We start from the raw sequence: 24,087 nt of genomic DNA on the forward strand, positions 1-24,087 counted from the left end.
GACACAATCTTGAAAACGTACGGACTGAAAAATCCAAGTAGAAAACAAGTTCTTGGCAACTAAAAGACACAATCTTGAACCAAATCAAAGCAGGAGAGGTAATAACTTTCATCATGGAAAAGCCCACTCGTGTTTAAGTCGAACCTCCTCTTGCTCCTCGGAGGTGTAGTCATTGTTGATGTTGAAGGTTTGGCGAATCTCCTCTGCGCTCTTCCCTGCCATCATGCTGGCCACCTTTTTGCATGTTGCGTCCAGCAGGCCCTTGATTTCCATAAAGTTAGCTGCCTTGATAAGGTCGAAGAGCATCTGCATATCGACCTCATTGAAAAATTGCGTGTCCCAGTTTCTCAGCTCCTCTTCAGAAATCCTTGGTAAAGCCTGACTGGTGCTGCTGCCTTCCTCGGTCGTCGTCACAGTCTTCGACTCATCTGCTGCATCGACGTGCTTTTCACAATACTGGATCACCTTTTTAAGCACCAGTTCAGTGACATTGGGTAGGGGGTAGTGGTTCTCGGTGGAAAAATCTTCTAGTCCGCGGCTGAGCAATTTAGATTGATTCGCCACTGCCAGAGACACCTGGAGCTCCTTTCCATTGCTGGGCTTGAGCTTGACCATATTGCTGGCTGTGTTGATGTCCGATATTTTCTTATTGTGGAAAGAGAGATCAAGTGGAAGAGAAATTAAGGAGATGAGTGATCTTTAGTATCTTGGTTGAGTTCTAGGTGGCGCTATGATTTTATAGGCCAAGCATGAACCTCTGCCTCCGTATTTATAAATAGATTTTTTTTTTTTTTTCTGTGTTATTGCGGCCCAAAATGCCAGTTGGTTTGTTTCCTTTATTTATTTATTTATTTTTTGGGGTTGGGAGGTGAATTATTGTATTAGCTTAGGATCGAATGCTGCGCTGTATGAAGCAACCGTCGTCTGATCTTTTTAAGCTGAATGTGATGGCCATTGGATGGTTTGTTTCCCATTTTGATGGCCCGTTTCCTGCATCACCTATTGCACGGCCTAGTAGCTAAGTGTCAGGTTCTATACCTGAAGAAGCTCAGAAGCAAGAGAATTGAACAAATAAACTCATAATCGAACCATTTTATTAGAATCTCAGAACGGATACAAAAATGGCGAAATGCGAAAGCTTAGGTAAAACTCAGAAATTGTTAGATAATTGTCTAAATTGACTCCACACACTATTTCCCTATTTATACTCGATTCTAACAAATAAAGAAATGAAAGAAATGGGGAACTGGATCGCTGTAATTGATCTCCGCACGACACGTGGTGACGTCTCAGCATATTTCGTCTGAGTTGGCGCTAACGACCTCTCGGATCGTCTCCATTACAACTTCGTTGATTCCCTCTGGTACTGACAATGCGGGTCCCATTACCAGCGTTTCATTAATTGACAGTTCGGGGTCACTTATTAATAACTTGGGCCCAGCTGCAGCGATAGGCCTTTTAAATGTTTCCTGACCATCCTGCCCTTTAAAATAATGAGAAGAAAAACTATAAATGGGATCAGAAATTATATTTGTTTTTACATTTTGTGATATTAGGTATATGATGTATTTAATATGTGAATTTATTTGTTGTATTTTTGAATTAAATTATATGTGCTAATAATTTAATTATTCTCTAATTATTGTTATATATTTTTGTTATCCATTAGCTTAATGAGTAAATTTAATTATTCTATAATTATTGTTATTTGTTTTAAAATAGAATTATTGTTTTTTGTTATCTAAACTAAAGCCCAAACAGTGCAAGGCTTAACAGCAGTATTAGTTTGCAGTAAACAATACCTGGTATTCCACGCATTAAAAGGAGTTCCAAAAAAATCTCATGTTTTCTATAGAGCTATAACTAAAATTAAATTTCAACAAACAGTTCTGCCTCTACTTAAACCAAAACCAATCATCCCTGAGATGCTGCACCTATTGTACATCAAAACACATACATCACATTTCCTTTCTGATCAAATTACTCAGAGAAGCCTCCTGCCAAGATGGCGCGTACTTAAAACAGCCAAACATCATCAATAACTGGCCCACATAGGGACCCATCAAATTTCATATGGTAATTAGAGCTAAGGAAGACGATGTGGGTTGTATTTCCAGGTGCTTCAAACTGCAAAAAAGCCTTCTGGAACCCACCGGTGCCATTTGACTCATAGGGCACCCGGGAAGTTTCTCGGCCTGCATAGACCTCAACCAACATATAACCTATGCAACCATCAGCTGCATCGCCTACTAAGAACGTCAGAGAATAATTTTTCCCGGGAGTTGTTTCTACAATCTGCAAGCCAAGCCCCAATTATTAAGACACTAAAGTTAATTATATTAATTGCGAAACAGGAGTCAGATATGAGAGAATGATTCCATACTTTGATTTTTACTGAGCTCGTCAGTTAAGTTAGTCAACAATTGGTTTTGACTGGACCACATTGGGAGCCTTCTTATTTTATTCAAGTTTTATGATGAGGGTTTGCAAAAGGTTCAATTTTTTTTAAATACATGGGGCTTTGAGGTATGGCATGCTGCATGGTTCATGTAAAAATCACTTGAGATTTTAAAAGCAGCCTTCATTTCAACAGTATTATTAAGAGTTTAAGACCAAGTGACCACACAAGTAGTTACAAACCTGTGACAAGGCACTCTCTCTGCCGGCAACAAGCTCAACTGCACGCTGCCCCTGAGGCACTGCATAGTGGCCAGAGTCAATGTACTTGACAGCCTTCAGCGACTCCACCATCCATGCTGGCAGCGCTGAGTGCACATCTTCTATCATGGGCGGAACCAGCACACCCCACGAAGTATTTGCAAACATGTAGGGACCCTCCTCAAAATCGCCATTCTTTAGCATATTATCTAAACAGTTGTATCAGTTTACTATAATTAAAAAGTCAAGGTAGGTAATGGAACTAGACTGTTGGAATTTGCAATATAATGCAGCACGGAAGCAGCAAAAAGGCACATCATGTGAATAAACAAAAATTTGAGTCTACTATTTTAGTCATTTTGTGTTTCATGTGTTCTATTTCGTGCTTCTTAATTGGAATATTTTAGCTCTCATAAATGGCAAATAAGTAGGAAGGTGCAGTGGTCAATTAAAAAAAAAAAAACTGTTTAAATTATAAGAAATAATTATTGATAAAATATATGACGAAGGAAAAGATATCATAATTATTACATTCGCTAAGAGGGGGTGGATAAAGAGTCTGGATCGCAACTGAGTCAATAAGGGGCCCACATGCAGGATCCTCATCGACCCCAGGGTTATGGATCACAAGTTCGACGTAATCATACTTTGCCTGGAAGCCCCATGCATATGAATCCCACCCATCACTGCTGTATATCGTCTGCATCGGCATCAGACTTGACTCAGGGTAGACCGATATATTCAATTGCTCATTTTGTGCACACGTGCGAACAGCACTAAAAGTTATTGCATAGTAGCTTCCCGTCGACACCTGTTCAAAAAAGAAAAAAGAATTGTTCAGCCTTGTATGATAACTGCTTTGTTTACATATTATTACTATGTACTAGTTCCAATCCACATTTCCTATAATCACAAATTCTCACATTAGTATAGTATGTTGATTAACGGAATACTGGAATACAGTCAAGGTCAGGAGTAGAAATAAGCCTAGCTGGGTAGCACTCTACTACTATTGTATATTATGTTTGATACTTTAATTGTAACAGATAGAAATATTGAGAAACGAGGGTACATGAACCGGTAGTATTAAGAATAAATTAGTAATTGACACTTTCATTGACTTAAACTTAGTCAACTATTTTTGTTTGAAACCCTCTATCTCTATATCTCCTCATTATGATTACAAAAGTTCTTTGAGTTGTATCGATACAATTTTGTGGGAGGCATTTCACCGCGTGGCCTTCAAAAAAGTATAAAAGAAGCTCAGTAGACAGTATATTGATTAAGAATTACATGTAAGCATTGTTTTATTGAGGCCTCATTGCCTAGACGAACTGCATAGGCACCCTCTGGTACGGTTAGGTACATATCACCTTGCATGTGGCCATATTCAATGTACTCGATGAAGCCTGATATCTCCCAATGAGGCAGCACATATTTGCCGATAATTTCGGTACCGTTCAGCTCACTTGGCTTGGGGCCTTCCTTGAAGTCACCATTGGGTAATAAGCCTGTATGAAATTTTGGAAAAAAAAAAAAATGAAAGATATATAAGACTTATTTTGTTTCAAGTAAGGAATAATTTTCCATATAAAGAACTAAACAAAGGCATTGAATTGATGTGCTGGTGACTGGTCTGAAGGCCTAGTGTACCAGTACCAAGCAGTGATATGATTTTTAAGTGAAAAACTTAAGAAGCAAAACTGCAATAAAACTATAAAATAAAGAGAAGATAGAATATAAGTGTATTCATACCAAGATTTCAGTGCTAAATTAACATCAATAACACAAAAGGTAGGACTAGAATAAGAGCCGGTTTCCATTTCATACAAGTAGAAAACTACAACCCACTACATAATGTTTTAATTAACTGGTATTTTTCATGGTGCGTAAGATCGAAGAAAACATGTATTACTGATTAATACATGCAAAAAGGCCACAAAAGATGAAAGGATATGTACACTGGCTATCATGGATCTTCTCTATATATCTGTTGCATCGGTACCAAAGTTATCAAATTAAGCTAGGTATTTAATTTAAACCGAAATTAAAAAGAATCATACAAACTTAAAATATTGTTAGGTCCAGATGCCCAACGAGAAAATCGCTTTGGCATTTCATCAAGCACCTTGTGTTCACAAAGTATAATCCATGGTCCATGGAAACGCCACCAGGGAAAGTATAATTCAACTTGTCGACCTTACAATACCACAGATGTTTTCCATCCCTGACCACCACCACCACTCAAGCCATATCTTCTAAAAGACGTCTCTGCGCACCGGCTAAGGAGCACCATGCATGGAATCCATCTCTTAAAATCTCTAAAAATGGCAGTGCTCATACCACATGAGGCACATATCAGACCCATTGGTCTAAAGCCTAAACAAACCCGTTAATCTGACGAATGACTGGATGAGGCACACATCAGAGATCAGACCCTCTTTTGCTCACTCAGTTACTGGGCCGTTTATAATTTGCATTCCGATCCTACCCAGTACCGGAGAATGGAATCTTTTAAAATTAGTGGATCCAGGCCATTTCTTTAACTTTGCACGAATCTCAAAGCATAAATAGGGCCCACTTACACCCGAAATTTTTATTAATAGAAAAAACATCAAAAAAAATAATCGATAATAATTAATGAGTTGAATGATAGTTAGAACTTGAAAAATTATGTCATTTGATAATTAGAACTTGAAAAAAGAATTCAATGATCAGGATTATGGTATTCAATGTCTTATTTTTTTTTTAATTAGGAGTTTAATTAAGTATGCTAATCTGAACATTATGATTTATAACATCCAGTTGGATGTTATAAACCATCACAGTTTTCTTATATCTCAAAATTCAGTGAATTCTTTTACTATTCTCGATTTATTATTTTGGTTTTTTCTATTAATAAGAAAATCCGCACTTACACATACCTCAAAGGATACGCGTTCTTGTAATTTGGGAATCAAAAACATGTCGGTATGAATTCATATCACCAAACATGTCGGTTTTTTCTATTTTATTTTGACATAAATTATAAAAAAATATTAACGAAAATGTAATTTGACGATCCGGATCCAAACTCAAAATTGGAGTCAGTTCAGAGCTAGATCCGGACTGATTCTGTCGGTGCTGTCTGACATTGAGAAATTATTTTGTTTTGAACTTTGTACCTCATTAATATTGTTGCTTTCTTCTTCTCGTTTTTTGATAAGATAGAAACAGTAGTCAGATAATCAGATTCTTTGCTTTCCTCACACTCTTGAGACTTGAGAGAAGTTATTTTTTAATCAAATGGAAAACTTGTTGTATTCATTAGTATTTTTTGGGAGACTAATTAACTATTGAAAATTAACAGAAACAGAACTTAGTTAAGCAAATGAATTAATAGTTAATTTATATATCTATCTTTTTCTAATGATATTTGGTGATGAAGTGTAATAATTAAGTGGGGAAAAAAAAGATAGTGTTAAATAAGTATAAATTAATGTAAAACACAAATATATCCTCAAGCATTCATATTGGATTTTAGGGAAATTTTGAAACAAATTGTTGATATAGCAGCATTTATTAAAGCTATTTGAATTCAATGTAGTAGTCGGCATATGATATACTATAGAACCTTATGCATCTTTTTCATTTTTTATTTGGAATAAAATAATATTTGAATTAGCTAAATTTAAATTTGAATAATGAAATAAATAGATAATAAAATATTGAATAAGAGAGGAATTTAAGTCCTAATGAGGTGGAGTAATTTGATTTCACCTATTCAGGTGAAGCAAAATTATTGAAAGATTTTAAAATGCAAATTAGAGGCCTCCAAAAGTATTTTTGGAACTACTACTAAACTCAGATTTAGAAAGGGTAACTTAATAATTAAGGGAAGTAAAATTACTAAATTTTTTATTTAGATATTATATTATATATATATATATTTTTAATTAGTGAGATTCTTCTTTCAGAATGTCTATCTGGTGCAGGTGTCAACTAAAAAGAAGTATTTTTTTTATTAATAATTAATTTAGCTAGCTTTGACTTGAAGTTGGCAGGCTTCTGAGCAAGATGTATGGAATCTAATGTTAAATTTAATGGAGTTCATAAAATATGCAATCCCAATGATCATATTCAAATAATAGTAAATATAATTAATTTAGGAGGCTACGGTTTACAATGCAGAGATGGTGCTTGAGTTTACTGATCTAGACCCAATTGTGTGATTAAAAAGAAAAGAAAAACAGAGAGAGAGACCCAATTTCATTTGTAAAGCAAGATAATGTCCTTATATTGAATAAAAAATAGGAAGATAATATTTGCATATACCAAAAATTATATTGTATAATGGTTTGAATTAAAATGCATTATTTTTAGTATTATCAAATTTGTTAAATTAATATTTAAGTGTTTAGTAAATACTAAATAATATGAAATCACATGAATAACTTCTGTATGAATCTACAATATCATACCATATTGCAACACTATAATAAATTCTTAACTACCAATACTATGAATGAGCTCTCTAACATTCATATTAGATAACCTCAACAATCATATGGAAAATTAAAAAAAAAAAATCAGCCAATATAATATGAATGAAAAAAAAAATCTAACATATATAGTCATTGCTCATGACTTAACAAAATACACTCAAATTAAACTAATAATTTAATATCAATTTACTATAATAAATAAGCCTTTTTTTTTTAAAGAAAAAGGTCAAGCCACCTAACTATTAATATTCACGAGGGATCTCTCAATCAGGTTTCTCTATAACCACTAGTTCAAAAGGTGATTCTCTATACTAAATAAACCTTTTACTTGACATATTTATAAACTAAACATTTTACTATGAACTATATATGAAATTTAAACTTGTACACAACTTAATATTCACGAGGGATCTCTCAATCAGGTTTCAAGCCTACGACCTCTCACGTAACAAAACTTGTATATAACCACTAGATCAAAAGGCAATTCTCTATACTAAATAAACCTTTTACCTGACATATTCATAAACTAAACCTTTTACTATGAACTATATATGAAATTTTAACTTGTACACAACTTACATTTTTTTTTTTTTGAGGAAAAATAAGAGTCTAGCTCTCATTTGATTGATATTAAGAAAAGGTTACAAAACTTTGGACTTAAGAACTTTTAAAAGTTCTAAACCCTAAATCCTAAACCCTAAACCCTATACAGAACTAACATTTGAGAACAATGTGACGCGCATTAATTTACTGATAAACAAACAGAGGTAATCAGTCTCTGTCCAGTAAAAGCATCGGTAGCAAGTCTTCGATGAACATTAGATCGAATTCGGTATTCGATCAGTACTGTTTGATTCGAATTGTCTAAATCCATTCGCTCCCAATCACTCATAGAAATTAGATAGAAGAACGGAAAGAGATCATACCGTTGGTAACAGCCCATGAAGTTTGAAAACTGGCGCAGAATAGTATGAACAGCGTACCATAGCTAAACATCTTGCTTTTGAGTTGGCAACTTAGCAATTGAAACAGCGAGAGCTCGGAGGGGTATATTATATATATAATCGGCGCGTGGAAAGCTAACAAATCAGCTTATTGTTATACATACTATAATATTGTAAAATATTTGGTGTTTTTCAGTACCGTTGACCAGAAATATTTTGAGTTCTTAATATTTAAAAATGTTAACTTTATCATTGACATTTTGAAATCTCCAGTCCTATATGGGACAGAAAATTTATAGTCCTAAAGTTACTGATACGTGAATTTGAAGTAAGTTTTAAAGCAAAATTATATTCAATATTCAAATGTTGAAATTCACTTTGAACTCACGTATTAGTGACTTTAGGAGCGGACATTGTCTGCCCACAGAGAGGCAGGTGATTCGGCATGGGATGCGTAGATTTTTTAAAAAAAAAATAGTTAATTCTAGAACATAATAGATATAGGGTATAAAACATCGATGTCTCATTCATTTTTTGCAATTAAATATTAATGTACTGTTATTGAGATTAATCAGAATATAGCGCATCATTAATGTTTTTATAATAAAATATTGATGAATTTTTTTTAAAATGACCGTTTAGGCTAATTAATCAACCGATTAGTCATTAGCAGCAACCAAACCATAACAGATTTTCCTGATTAATCAGCCGATTATTCTCAATTATTCTCAATTAATTACATGACTGCACCATTTTTGTTCGACGAGCGCATACCGTTATTTACACCACTAGCTGAAATGCACAAACATCAATAACTATTTGCACCCCCTCTCCAACCTCATCATCACCTAGGGGTATGAATGCAAATTCAAAGGTTTAACCTTATGATCTTGCCGGGCTAGGTCTTGCACACAATAAATTTATTGAAGTAGAGAAAAAGAAAAGACTGAAAGACTATATATACTTGTCAATTAAATAAATGAGAGGAGATAAATGAAACAATGTCAAGTTTGAATGGGATATTGGATATTATAGTATTTTATAGGAAAATTGGATATTTCAAAAACTTATATGACACACTAGAAATTCTCTCCAAAAAAAAAAGGACTAGCTTTAAAGTTTAAACGATGAAATTGTCAGCTTTATAAAATATGTAATGTCATAGATACTATATATATCATTCAATCCGAATTAAAACTACAGAATTGAAGGAGGACCAACAAAAATAGGAGCTGGTATGGTCATGATTACTTTTTCTTTTTTCTTTTTTTATTGAAGGTTGGAAGTTTGATTGTCCTCCAACGAATATATTAAAGGGAACAAAATATTTACAGTAATGATTACCTTCGTGAATGTTCTATCATTCAATCCAAAAATAAAATCAGTCGAATTTCTCATATCAACATAAAGTTATTATCGACCAGGAGAGTTAAACCTCGTAACCAGAAAGTGTCTTCATCCATGCTATTCTTGCTGTGCAATAACTCTCTCTTCTCTCATTCAAAATTCTAGACTGCATGTGCATGTTAATCGATCGTGTTAGATTTTAAGAAACTTTGAATTCAGATTTTTAATTAAGGTTTGACGTCTTGACAGAGTGAATCTTAAATTTTTCTAGACAAATTGAAAATCGAAAATCTCAAACTGGTCAGGACCCAAAATTACCTACAACCCGATCGAAATTACCTACAACCCGAAATTACCTACAACCCAATTTTAGAAAGAAATTCAAAAGGGGTGAAAAGATGTGATTTCCTGCATTGATTCATACAGAAAATATAATTTTTCATATTTCTAGTTTTTTGCTGATTTTTAACCCAGACCATACCAGTTTGTACTTTACTCTTTCTCTTATTTGCAAGCCTATAGTGAACCTGGTACATGACAGGTACATTGGTACAGAGCCTTAGTACCTTGTTCTAAGCCTGGTTGCATGTGCGCTAATTGGTTTTGTGCTATTAAAAATGGCAAAGAATTGAGAGCTGAAGTTGTTCATTTGCAAACGAAAATCAGGAAGAGTTAACCATTAAGACAACAATATTGTTAAAGTAAAAAATGGAAAGCATAAGAGAATAGTCAGCATTACGTTTTGGCCATATGAGGCAAATAGAGAGTTAACCATTAAGATAGTCAACAATATTGGTCCAAGCCTGTCCGGAGGTCTAGCTAGGGTCAGTCCGGGTTAGGTGTGATCCCCAATTCGTCTGGGTTGGGTCTAGCAAAGACCATACTCTTATTTTAGTTTTTAGCTATTAAAAATTTCTAAAATACCTATTTAATATTTTAATTCCAAAAATATAATAACAATACTTAGGTTCAATATGCAGTTGGATCACAAAATTTGATCAAATTTGGTGCTATCACTATCGTAATATCAACTAATTTAACAGATAAACCACCATTTCTGAGGCATTTCAAGTAATATTACCTTGAATGTTCATCTCACATAACTTTCTAGGAAATTTTACATTAATTACTTTCTTATAATGTTTCACCAAACACAATTTTTTCTTAAGATTAATTTTCTAGGAATTTTAAATTAATTACTTTCTTAAAAAATTTCACCAAACACAATTTTTTCTTAACATTAATTTTCTAGGAAATTTTAAATTAATTACTTTCGTATAATTTTCCACCAAACACAATATTTTTTCGTAACATTAATTTTCTAGGAAATTTTAAATTTAATTACATTTTTATTTTTCACCGAAAACAATTTTCTTCTTAAAATTGTCCGAGAAATCAATTGTTTTCCACATTTATTGTGCTATTTGTCAAGAAATATAACCAACCATTCAATTGTTTTAATCTTAACAAATAACAAACCCCAATTTCTAACAAGTAATTACAAAACATTCTATTGTCCTCGCCTGACAAATGACAAAAAATATTGAAAGCAACATTTAAATATTAAAAAAAAATAGAAACAACGCAGAGATACATCAAAATGGAAATTTTGAATGGTACGTACTATGATCTCTGTTTAGTATATTTGTTTTGAAAATCAAACGGACAGCACACTAATTATCAAATATTTATTAATGAAATTAAAGAAACTGTTTATTTATTTGGAAAAATATCAATATTATATATATTATTTTTCCCTGTAAAACAATAAACTATAACCAAATAATATCCTGAATATTAAATATTACCAACTTATTTAATAATCACAATTTGGAGGGAAATTTTTCAAAAAATTTTGAATTTTTTTGAACAGCACGGGTACAACAGGCACAGGCATAGGAACAGCCGGCACAAGTGTAGTTCGGTCCGGATTATCACGGGTTCAATGAAAAAAAACTGGGTCCGGCCCTTCTTATACCTGCACCCGTGTACCTGTGCATACCCGGCCACGGGCACGGTCCGGTCAGGTAACAGGCACGGGCAGACCAGACCGGACCGGGTTCCTCCACCGGGGTATTAGCAAACCACTACCGCTAGATCTGTACTGAACCACGTAATTTGTCTGATACTAAATCTAAAAGACTACACATAGTATGTCTTAACGACCACATGGTGTACATGAGTTTTAATCAATATATTTTTTTAATTTTATAGTTGCAATAAATTTGGCAAAATAATTAAAATTTAATTTGTACCTTATCAAATTTTTTTTTTTAATTTAGTATTTTTAAGATTGAGTTGGAAGGTCAGATGGTTTGTTTTTTTAGACGGAAAGTTTATTTTTTTCTTAGAATTGTAATTTGATAGTTAGTAAGCAAATACTATTTCAACTTATTTACCCATAATTTAATTCTTAATACACTTCTGACCAAAAATGTAAGCAAACATTTGCTTTTATCTTGCAGATGTTGAATTTGAAATGTCAGCAAGTTTGCTATCAGACCAACCAATATCGAATTATATTAGTATATTTAATTTTGTTTCTTATTTTAAAACTGATTAAAAATAATATTGTGAGTCTCGCCCCTACATGCTCAGAAATGGATGCACAAGAAGATAGATTGGAGCAATTACAAAATGAAAACAATGCATAAGAATAGGTGTTGCATTTCATTAATATCTCTATGTTGCATTTTATTATAAAAAACCTAAGAAATTATTTTACTTAAATGTTATGTAGTTCGGATATAGGTGTCCATTAATGTTTAACAAAGCAAGAGACTCTTAAAAAAAATGCATAATATAACTCTTGTCGAATTTTGTAACAATTTTTAAAAAAATATAAAAATATTATACTAGAAATTTAACATAGAAATTTGAGAATTTGAACATGACGCAATTTCTGTTGATATCCAATGATTTTACTTGATTATTTTGCTAGTATTTCACACATGACCCCTTTTTGTATTGTTAATTATTACAAGAAAAATTCGGCAGATCACGGTTGATGATTGAAATATTAAATTAAAAAAAATATATTCTTCGGTCAATTCAATGACTGAAACCGGTTCAGTCGATTTTCTTTGAGTAATTTGCACCAAGAGCTATACATCTAAATAAACTTTTTTTGTATGTACACGTCATCAATCCAAACACCCTTGTTTGTTCCAATCTCCACCGTTCACATGTAATCTAACGCTTCTCTCACCAGCGTGATTTGATGGATAAAACCCGAGGTCCCGCCTAATTGCTTCTCTCCCGTCAGTCAAGAAGTCAAAAAGATTCAAGAAAATCTCTCTTCGACTTGGACTGAAAACCATGTCGCCTCCAACAACACCCGAGGCGGAGACCCCCCATGCCGGAGAGGAATTATCGGAAGGTCCTCCCCAACAAAGTTATTCGCAAGTTGGCGAGGAAAGGTGGTGCCAAGCATCTCAGTGGGTTGTGCTACGACGAGACCCGTGACGTGCTAAAGGAGTATTTGGAGGAGATCATCCTGATTATCGAAAAGAGAGTCAAAGATGATGTCAAACGACTGGATCAGGGCGCCGTCACTACCAAGGACGTGTTTCACGCAGAACTGAATTACATGATAAGTTGCATTAAAAGACGTGAGGCCGTTGCAAAGGAACGATCAGAGGCCAAATCTAGGCTTAGATTGGGTTGGTACGGTGCTAAATTTACATGATCTCCGCCAGTGTAAATATGGTACGTTTGTTCACCACTCATCTCAATTTAATTGCGTGTGGTGGTGTTGGTCTCATAAGACCGGTCAGAATTGCAGGGACTCTGGATCTTGGTTTATGGCGTATGGTCTTCTGGTATGGTCTCGTACTCTCTTTTCTGAGATGTCTGGGTTTGGTTTACGGCCTAGGATGGTCCACTGTACGTAATGATGTGGATTTGTACTCTCTTTTCTCAGATGTCCCAATCTGGTATATACCGTGTGGTTGTCTGGTGCAAAATTTGGTGGTTTGTTGTGTCGGTGGTCCACTGCGGTGTGGGGATGTCAGGTGGTGATCAATCGGATCTTGACTGGCTTACCCTTGATTGACTTACGGGTTACACTAGTCGGATCTGAACTGTCTTACAGGGTGTAGTAGTGGGATCTTGTCAATCTTGACTGGCTTACCGGTTGGAATTGGATGGACGGGTAGGTCAGTCTGTTTGTCTTGTAAATCGTCTTGGTGGTATGGTCCTGTGTCTGTGATGTCCGGGCCTATGGCGTATGGTGTTCGTGCGTCTGTGATGTCCGGGTCTATGGCGTATTGTGGTCCAGTGTCTGTGATAACTGGGTCTATGGTGTATAGTTCTGGTGTATGACCTATGGTGATCTATTATGTCTGGTGTTATGGTCCCGTTTCTCTTACGGTGATATGTTGTGTTGTGTTTGGTTTATAAGTTACGTTTATGAACTGATTATTGAAAAACAGAAATGTTTGAACTTTTAATATTGTAAAAACTGTTTATGTATTCGGTCCTGATTAGGGATTCTGCTCTCAACTTTCTTACGGTATAATCTCTATACCTCTGCTTGAATCTGTTAATTTTATTCTTATATATTTTGTCACTATACTAACATTATTTTCAAGTTTTTAACTCCGCCTGTGTACCAAGTGATTGGTGCGCAGCTGGTCTCAAGCCCAGAATCAAGGAGGAGAGGAAACTTGAAAAGAAAAGAAAAAAATCTTAACTAGAAAACATAACTGTCATATAGTGTTTGGGGTGGCCTTGTGGGTCATCTGGACTCTTGTGTTCAGTGTTTCGAAGGATTGGAGTAAGGTAACCTTGTGGGTTTTCTGTAAGCATCTTGGTTGATTTAGGTAATGAATTTTTGGGTTATCGGGTTCTGGTTTAGGGTCGTAGTGACTAGTTTTTATTGAGCGTTCAGGACATGTTTTCATGCAATGTCAAGACTGTTATGTCATTGCGAATAAACAAGAAAAAATGAACCTAAATCCTTCTTTGCATCTATTGTTTTGTTCTGATATCTCTTTTTTAGATTTTGAGCAATCTGCTTTCTCGGATTGTCAAACAAACCCTTTTTATTCAAATAATAATGGATGATACACTGGTGTTACTTGTCAGTTTTATTTGATTAAAATAGTGTTTCTAAAAGTTTTATTCCTTGACCAGCTTACTTGAATGTAATATAGTTCTTTATTATGTTATTTATAAGTTGGCGTGTCACTTGGGTGAACGTGATGCCTCAGGCAGGTGCAGTTCTCGCCTGAATTCTGAGCATTTTATTCCCTTTAACTACATAATATCGCAGGTGGAGTACTAAACCATTATTAAGTGTGTTCAATGCTAAAGTATTCAATGATTTTTCAGAAAAATAGGTTTCGATGCTAATCAGAATGCAGCTGTGCCAAAGATCCCAGGAGTTGTAAGGCCCATGTTCCAACAAGAGGTACTAATCAGAATGCTAATCATTTCTGTTTATGTAATTCTGTTATGAATGTTGCAACAACAGTAGAAGTAACTCCAGTATAATCTTGAAGCATAACCTCCAGTGCCGAGTATTGTCTAGTAAGCTCTGACAAGCTTTCCAGTGCATATATATCTAAGATTGTTACTGTTGTACCAGAACCTGGCCTGATCAGTGAAGTACATAAATATATTATATGCAGTTTTAAAAGCTATAGAATGTGTTAATTATTATGTATACAGTGTACAATTCATTTTCAGTAATATATCATGTGTAAATTCATTTTCAATGATGCCGTGTAAGCTGAGGGACAATATTTATGGCTCATTTGAATTTCTTTTCGTTCTTGCTCATGCTTGTATCTGTTGTTGTTGAGAATTGCTTGATTTCTTGTGTGAGGATTGAGCCCCCTCGTTGCTGTGCTCTCCCGGCCACTTGTAATCTTGCTTAATTAGTTCTTGTGTAATTGTTTAATTGTAAGTGGGTGCTTGAATTGTTGAATGACCCTTCTGTACATGGGTCCCAGTGGTACCAATGCTTAATTAGCTCTCTCTCTAATTTCTTCATTTTTTAACTGATTTTCGTTTATTGTTCTTGGTTTGTCCAATTGTTCTTAGGTTCTTCTGATTTATAGTAAAATAAAGGTGCATGTAGTACTGATATTTTATTTATCTATTGTATTTCTAGAAATATTTCTTGTTGAATCTCCACAACGCTCGAATTTTTATTGTTATTAGCTAATATTTTCTGTTGCCTTTTTGTTTTCTTTAAATTTCTTTTGTAGAAGCAAATTTCGAAGATTTGGTTAATCATCTTCAAGAAAGAGACAAGCAGTTGAGTGTATTTCATATTTTGCTTCAGTCAGTCCTCTAATAATTAGATGCACTGTACCAGCCGATGACTTAGTACCAGTTGGCCAATGAAGGTAAGTATTTTCACTTTTCTGGTTTTGAAACAAGCAGTTGAGTGTATTTCATATTTTGCTTCAGTCACTCCTCTGATAATTAGATGCACTGTACCAGCTGATGACTTAGTGCTGACCCTGCGTGGGTTTTATTTTTCTGTTCCAAGTTGGTAGCTGCTGCTGCATGTACGCCGCTGTCTCTCTCGCCAGAAGTGCTGACTGTTTGGTTTCATTTGAGAAAAATCGCATGCTTCTCTCGCGCCAAAAGGCCCATGCCCCTGCTGACCAAAAGGTATCCTGAGGCCGTCTGACATCTGCTGAAACTGCTGTTTGCTGTGAGTACCATGCCGTGATGTGTGGTATTGTAACAGTTGCAGCACCGTACCAGTAGTCATTACTGGTACGCTGAGTTCTCCATGCAGCTCTTTCCAAATGGTTCTGGCATATATACATGATCCCAGAATATGGTCCCTTGTCAGAGCCTTGAGCCGGTTCTTGAGAGATTTGGAAAACGGCGACCAGCTTTTGTAAGGTAGACAGGAAATGATAATGGGCTGTGTGCACATATAAATTAGGGAATTTAAAGCCAGTCTGTCAGTTCATTTTAGAACCAGTTGGCTTGCTGGTTTTCCATCCATTCTTTGAACAATTGAGGGTTGCTTACATGCTTAAAGATCAATCAAGCCTTAATATATATTGCTCTTTATAATGAGTTGCTTTCAGGGGGTTATATAAAATTATTGCAAGCACATGCTAAAAGTTGCGAGCTCATTTCTTATATACCAATTATTTAATATATATAGGTAATGAGACATTACAAACCTGTGCTAAGGCACTCTCTTTGCCAGCCACAAGCTTGACGGCACATTTCCCCTTGGCAAACATTTGAAATATGAAATTTTTAAACCTAATTTTTATAATGTGAACATTCTAGAATGTATATTTTCAATGATCATATGCATCTATAAGCATTTTGAGGTTTTATTTCAATTAAAATACTATTTTTAAGGTTCAGTCAACTCTACAGTTGACTTCTTTATTTTATTTTCCAGATCTGAATTATTTTGCTAATTTCTCCAAATTTGTTACTTCACAAATTCCGAAAAAAATCATTAAAAGTGCATCTAAATATTATTTACATTCTGTGAAAATTTTAGAAAGAAATTAAAAAGGGGTGAAAAGATGTGATTTTTTGAAGAAAATGGACAACAATGCCCCTAGATGAATCTAATCACAGCAAGCTGAAATTGATTAATCCATTGAAATTATTTTATTACTCCACTAAATAGAAAATTTTATATGGGTATGTTCATCTAATAAGGTTCTGTATGACCTACGAATTTCCTGCATTGATTCATACAGAAAATATAATTTTTCATATTTCTAGTTTTTTTGCTGATTTTTAACACAGACCATACCAGTTTGTACTTTCTTTACTCTTTCTCTTATTTGCAAGCCTATAGTGAACCTGGTACATGACTGGTACATTGGTACAGAGCCTTAGTACCTTGTTCTAAGCCTGGTTGCATGTGCGCTAATTGGTTTTGTGTTATTAAAAATGGCAAAGAATTGAGAGCTGAAGTTGTTCATTTGGAAACGAAAATCAGGAAGAGTTAACCATTAAGACAACAATATTGTTAAAGTAAAAAATGGAAAGCATAAGAAAATAGTCAACATTACATTTTGCTCATGCGTGGCAAATAGAGATTCTGAAAAGGTAACCATTTGGGACCATGATTGCGGGATGGATATCTTAAAGCTCCAGTTCCCACACCGCACATTCATTCTTTGCAACAAAACATCACACTACAAAGGGCACTGTTAGCATATTTAGCAATGTAGGGAGGTCCAAGGATAAAGAGTGGCATCAATAAAATTTTGAAACTCAAAGTGCACCCAAGAATGATCCTTAATTGTGTATACTGTCAGGGTGTATGAACATTGAGAGAATTAGTGTGTAACAATTTTTGAATTATGTCTGCATAGCACCAACCAGAATAAATCAGATTCAAAGGGTTTCAAAAAATCAGACTAAGTTTATGATTTTAACAACTGAAGGACTTCATTAGCAATAGAATTCATTCATAGAATCAGATAATCAGATAGAAGAAGAACAAAACAGAAACAAATACAAAAATAATTGCCAGTAACAATGAATTTCCATTTCAACTCCAAACTTGATTACATTATTGCTGCTGGACTCAATTTGGCAGAATACATAATTAACCTCAACCTCCCATCAAATTACTAAACAATAAAGAAAAAAACCTAACTCCATACCAGAATAAGTAACCACTAGCTGTACCTACCATTGCCACCGACAAACCCATACCACCAACCCTAAACCCTAGACTGACTAATTAGACCATAAAAACCCTAAACCCTAACCTGAGTAATTAGACCATAGAAGCTGGAGGCCTTTGGATTGGCCCCACCGATGACCTGAAAAATCCATCAGAGATGATCTTGTCCTCTCTGCATAAATGGAATTCCTTAATCAGACAGTAATTCAAGGCCTTGTCACAATACTTGCACGCCCCCCGAGGAAGTCCAACGTGAACATGGAGGCAGACGGCCTTCTGACGGATAAGGTCGGAATTCGCCATCATGCGAACGATCTCTCTGTTGCTACGCTCGATGAAGACGGTGATTTCATCATGGCTAGCTCCAACCACGTCAGACAGTCCTCGAACAACATCGGAGAAGCCTTGGGATGGCAGCACTACAATAAACGAGCGATGTAGCGTGGTTCCACTCTCCAAGTCGCGGAAAATCACCGGGAGGAAGAGAGGGGAAGAGCTCAGCGCCATGAATCCAGAGAGAGAGAGAGAGAGAGAGTATTGAGGAAATTAAATCGCCAAATTAAGCGGGGAGAACTTGACAGGGAAAGGACGGTATATAAAAGAGAAGGGGGAGCTATTTTGAGAAAGAAGTTATTTTAAGAAAGAAGAAGAAATAGAAGGGAGAATTTTAATAAAGAGTTGGAGATTTTTGCTATTTATTTGTGTCATTTTATACTATGACCCGTTATTTAACTATTTTTTTTATAAAAAAAACATCCATGCAGTCTCAGGGTTCGTGAAACCTCTTAGTTCCACACAATTTACGGCTGCGTGGATGATATGATTGAAAAATATAAAAAAATAAAAAAAAAATTTATGATATAAGGTTAAAATTCTGAAATTTTACGGTGGTAATAAAAAAAAAATTCGGGGTCCGTTGACATGATATGTCGGTAATTTCGTTTATAAGTCGGCACACTTAATTAATAATCTGACCGTTAATTTGGAATACAAATTTCGTTTGTATAAAATCAGATGGATACAATCATCTTTGTCTGGACACAAACTAGCATGAAACAAATCGTATTAATTTCTTATGGACTAATTTATCAATGTTAACACAAAAATAAAAAATAAAAATTATAAGAATCTTCCCCTGAGCAAAATGTTGCCTTTAGCATTTATAAATGACTCTAATGATATTGGTGTCACATGACACTAACTTTAAAATTGATTGAATAGACTTCAAACGATTAATTTAAACCGTTCAAACCAATTTACTTTATGAGTGATGCGTTTACATGCAAATTTTTATATTTTCGAGTTATTTTAGTATCAAATCAAGTAGTAAAATAATTTGACCGCTTGACTTGATGCCAAATAAATTCAAAAAATTATAAATTATACATGTAAACACACAACTAATAAAGTAGATCGGCTTGAACGGTTTGAAATCACTGTTTGAAGTCGATTTTGATAAGTTTTGAAGTTGGTATTATATAAACTGAAATGACACTGATGTTATACTAACCAGACATGCCTCGTTAAAATAGGAAATTAAGACATATTATAGTTGCGAGATATGCGCCCTTAAAGATTTAACAAACAGCACCGGCCATATTTAACTGGAAAGGCACATGACATAAGGAGACATGTTATTATTACGTAAAAAATATTTTGGAATTATAAGCATTGAAATTAAGTAGTGATATTAAAACTACTAATTTTTTATTAACACAACATTATCTAATTATTTTACTACTAATTTTTTATTTACCCTTCATTGAGATTTTTTATTTACCCTTCATTGAGATTTTTTATTAACTACTAATTTTTTATTTACCCTTCATTGAGATTTTCTTTAAAAATTAATTCTCTCTCATATATTAGTTATTGGATTTTAGCCGAGCATTTGTATTAATATCCCTAAAACAAATCAAAATTTTAAAAATGCCCCTGTCTCCCATTTTTTTTTAAATATGCCCTGACCGCCAGAATTACGGGCGGCCCATTCCTCTAGTGAGGCGCCACCCCCTGGGGCGCCCCACTAGGCCTGTGAGGCGCCACTCCCTGGGGCGCCCCATGCTATTTTTTTTTTTTTATTAAGATTTTAGTATTTTGATTTGAATAATTTTGTGAAAAAAAAGTTTTCTTATTTAGAGTGTATGCCAAAAAATAAAATATTTGATATATTTATGAAGTGATGTCGTAAATATTTATAACTTTGAATTTTTGTGGTGAACTTTGATTTTATTTGTCAGTTGGATATTACAAGTCTAAATATAACACTAATTAAGGACTTGGGATTTATTATGGTTTTTATAATATATGTATAATACACACACACACACACACACACACACACACACACATATACACATATACATATACTAGTATTTTGATTTAAATAATTTTGATCTAAACAAGATTAGAGTGTATGCCAAAAAATAAAACATTTGGATATATTTATGAAGTGATGTCGTAAATTCATATAATATGCAATAATTTTTTTTTACGAAATTGATTTTCAGTGGTTCGTATAAAAGTTATACAAATTCAATTAATTTTATATATAAATATTTTCTTATAATTTTGAACGAAAATTTTAACTGAGAATTTTTATTTTTTATTATGTATGCATGTATATGTTGATGAATGTCATTTGGAGATGCAATATGTTGGAGATCTTTAACCAAGAGACATCATGTCATGGATCACATACATACTCTTTTTTTGATATGTTGGATCTAATACGCCTTAGTTTGTATGAAATTTTGGTCCAAACTAGATCATAACCAAGCATTTTGGCAATTTGAGCCCAACTTACTGAATTTTGGGCAAAAGCAAAAATGTATGTGTATCAAATTATAATTGTAGTATGGACCAAAGCAAAAATGTATGTGTATATGTATATGTATATGTATATGTATACTAATATTATTTGTTAGTTGGATATCACAAGTCTAAATATAACACTAATTAAGGACTTGGCCTTTATTCAAAATAGTAGTTTAGAGCTATTAAAATAGTATGTGTATATATGTAGCTTTGTATATGTATATATCACTAGTGGAGAACATACAATTAGTGTCGCCTTAAAAAACCGACACTAATACTTTAGTATCGGTCGTTTACAAAAACTCGACACTAATAATATTAGTGTCGGCTGTTTATAACTGGCCGACACTAATTGTTAAGTATTAGTGTCGGCTGTTTATAAAAAGGCGACACTAATACTTAACAATTAGTGTCGGCCATTTATAAACAGCCCACACTAATACATTAGTGTCGCTTTTTTATAAATAGCTGACACTAATACTCAGTTATTAGTGTCGCCTATTTATAAACAGCCGACACTAAAGCTATTCCAATTTCATTTTAAGTCCCGCGCACCTCTTTCAAACGCACGCCTGGGGTTTAAAACATCTCCTTCACTTCACTTCACGCTTCTCTCCGATCTGATCTTCTCAAACCTAGCCGCTTCTTCTAGGCGAATTCTAGAAGATGTGATGCAATATGGTCTTGCGCATGCTTCACGAAAAGGGGCGTAACTTTTGATCCGTCCGTCGGATCGGGCTGAAATTTTGACAGGAACTCCACAGCCCAAAACCGGATGTAAAACAAATCTATGATTTGTTTCGCCATTTGCGGGCTCAAATTCGCGATCCGAGTCTTCCTTCATGGACTTTTGGACCTTTCTTTATAATTTGTGAGTTTTTAGGGTCTTTTATGTATCTTTTATGTATTTTCTGTTTTAGGGTTTGTATTTAAACAGACGTCATGTCTTTTATGTATTTTCTGTTTTAGGGTTTGCACAAACCATTTATAAGAATAACAATAAATGAGCAATTTGGATGATATTTTATTTAGTGAGTGTTATTTGTAAATTAGTGTCAGCTTTTTAATAAATAGCCGACACTAAAAGTTAGTGTTAGTGTCGGCTATTTAATAAATAACCGACACTAATGCCTTACTTTTAGTGTCGGCTATTTACAAAGTATTAGTATCAGCCCGATTAGTGTCACCTAATGTCCGACACTAATACCCATAAACAGCCGACACTAATTCCAAGTTCTCCACTAGGGTATATATATGTGTATGTGTATGTGTATGTGTATGTGTATGTATATGTTTGTGTGTGTGTGTGTGTGTTTGTGTGTGTGTGTATGTATATGTGTATATGTGTATATTATACATATATTATAAAAACCTTAATTAATGTTATATTTAGACTTGTGATATCAAACTGACAAATAAAATCAAAGTTCACTGAAAAAATAAAAAATAAAATCAAAGTTCACTGAAAAAATAAAAAATAAAAAATCATAGTTATAAAGAATTACGACATCACTTCGTAAATATATCAAATATTTTATTTTTTGGCATACACTCTAAATAAGAAAACTTTTTTTCACAAAATTATTGAAATCAAAATACTAAAATCTTAAAAAAAAAAAAAAAAAAAAAAATAGCATGGGGCGCCCCAGGGAGTGGCGCCTCACAGGCCTAGTGGGGCGCCCCAGGGGGTGGCGCCTCACTAGAGGAATGGGCCGCCCGTAATTCTGGCGGTCAGGGCATATTTAAAAAAAAATGGGAGACAGGGGCATTTTTAAAATTTTGATTTGTTTTAGGGATATTAATAAAAATGGCCGGATTTTAGCCATGGAGTATGAGAAATTTTGATTTTTTTTATCTAATATGATTTTATTTGAAACATGTTATGGATTCAATGCGTTATATTAATAATAAACATATATTACATAAAGTGTTGTAAGACAGTTCATAACTGTAGCACTAAGTTGAAATCTGAAAAGATTCGCTCCACAATATAATCACACAATAATATTTTTCTACTAAATGATAAAACATACTTAAAAATTTTCAGATTTAATGAACATAAGGGGGAAATAGAGAAAAAAAAATATTCAAAATAGACAAATATGATATTTGTGTAAAAAAATATTCAAAATAGACAAATATGATATTTGTGTGTTTTGATGTAAAAATAGAAAAGTATTTTAATTTAAAATGAGAAAATAAAAAATACAAGTGTAGTAATAAATACATAAATAAGCAATTAAAAATGTTTTAGTAAGTATATTAATAATTCTCTCTAAAAATAAAAAAGTTCAACTACAAAGCACTGTTATCTACACAAAAACCAATATTAAATTAGTAAATTTTTCTTATTTTCTTTGAACAAAATTACTGAACTAAAAGCAACTGAATTTTATAATAATGATTTTTTAAACTACAAATAAGACTACAACATTAAAACAAGGGAGATTTTCTCGTTTGTTCATGTAAACTTTCAAAATAGTTTATTTCTCCATAAAATATCGTAATATTCAATATTCGCATCAAAACTTAACATTGTTTCATCTATTCTCTTTCATTTATTTAATTTTTTATTTAGTTATTTTAAAAATCAAATTGACAATTATATTCTTTCATCAGTCTTCATCTCTGCTTCAAAGAAATAAATGAAGGAAAATTAACAAAGTAATCACATATATATTGAGCTCTTAATTAATCTCAAAAGATGCGAGTTGTGATCCTTCTAATCTATATAAATCTTGTCAAGACTAATTAAATTCGGATCCGGATACAGAGATCTGACTTTTAGCTTAATCAAATAATCTGAATCAATTCACAAAATCTAAAATACATATATATACTTCTCTCTTTTTTGTGGTTTTCTTGTGGGACTAAAGAGAGTAATTGGATTCCGAACTCCAGTTTTTCTTTTGAATTTATTTTTGCTTCACTTTATGAATATCAAGCTGTTGTTCTAGCAATAATTTTTTTCGTCTATTTAACTAATTTGCAAAAACATACAATTATTGAATTTTACGATTTTTTCTATTTTTGAAAGATATTCAGATTCAAGTCAAATGGAATGGCAATATGGAATACTTGAACTGAAAAAATCATGAAGACACTTATCAAGAATACAAATTGTAAAATCATAAACTTGGTAAAGTAAGATTGAGGCTGTTTAAACAGGGAACAAATGTTGGTAACGTTTGTAAAATGT

At 33.6% G+C, this 24,087-nt stretch overlaps 1 protein-coding gene and 1 pseudogene across 2 annotated transcripts; both read right to left on the bottom strand.

The window, feature by feature from the left end:
• Window positions 1-25: 25 nt before the first annotated feature.
• Window positions 26-678, bottom strand: LOC144563550 (SKP1-like protein 1B pseudogene; annotated as a pseudogene).
• A 1,167-nt stretch (window positions 679-1,845) lies between these two features.
• On the bottom strand, window positions 1,846-4,161 carry LOC144563533 (protein BIIDXI-like). 2 transcript variants are annotated; one of them, XM_078313028.1, is made up of 4 exons: window positions 3,952-4,161; window positions 3,190-3,469; window positions 2,641-2,867; window positions 1,846-2,295 (listed from the first exon to the last, which is right to left on the bottom strand). In XM_078313028.1, the coding sequence occupies exons 1-4, from the start codon at window positions 4,036-4,038 to the stop codon at window positions 2,017-2,019; spliced, it is 873 nt and encodes a 290-aa protein (XP_078169154.1). In that variant the 5' UTR covers window positions 4,039-4,161; the 3' UTR covers window positions 1,846-2,016. The 2 variants fall into 2 exon arrangements, with proteins under 2 accessions (XP_078169154.1, XP_078169155.1); XM_078313029.1 differs by having other exon boundaries at window positions 4,032-4,146.
• Window positions 4,162-24,087: the final 19,926 nt, after the last annotated feature.

Source organism: Carex rostrata, chromosome 12, assembly GCF_964058835.1.
Source record: "Carex rostrata chromosome 12, lpCarRost1.2, whole genome shotgun sequence".
Taxonomy (NCBI): domain Eukaryota; kingdom Viridiplantae; phylum Streptophyta; class Magnoliopsida; order Poales; family Cyperaceae; genus Carex; species Carex rostrata.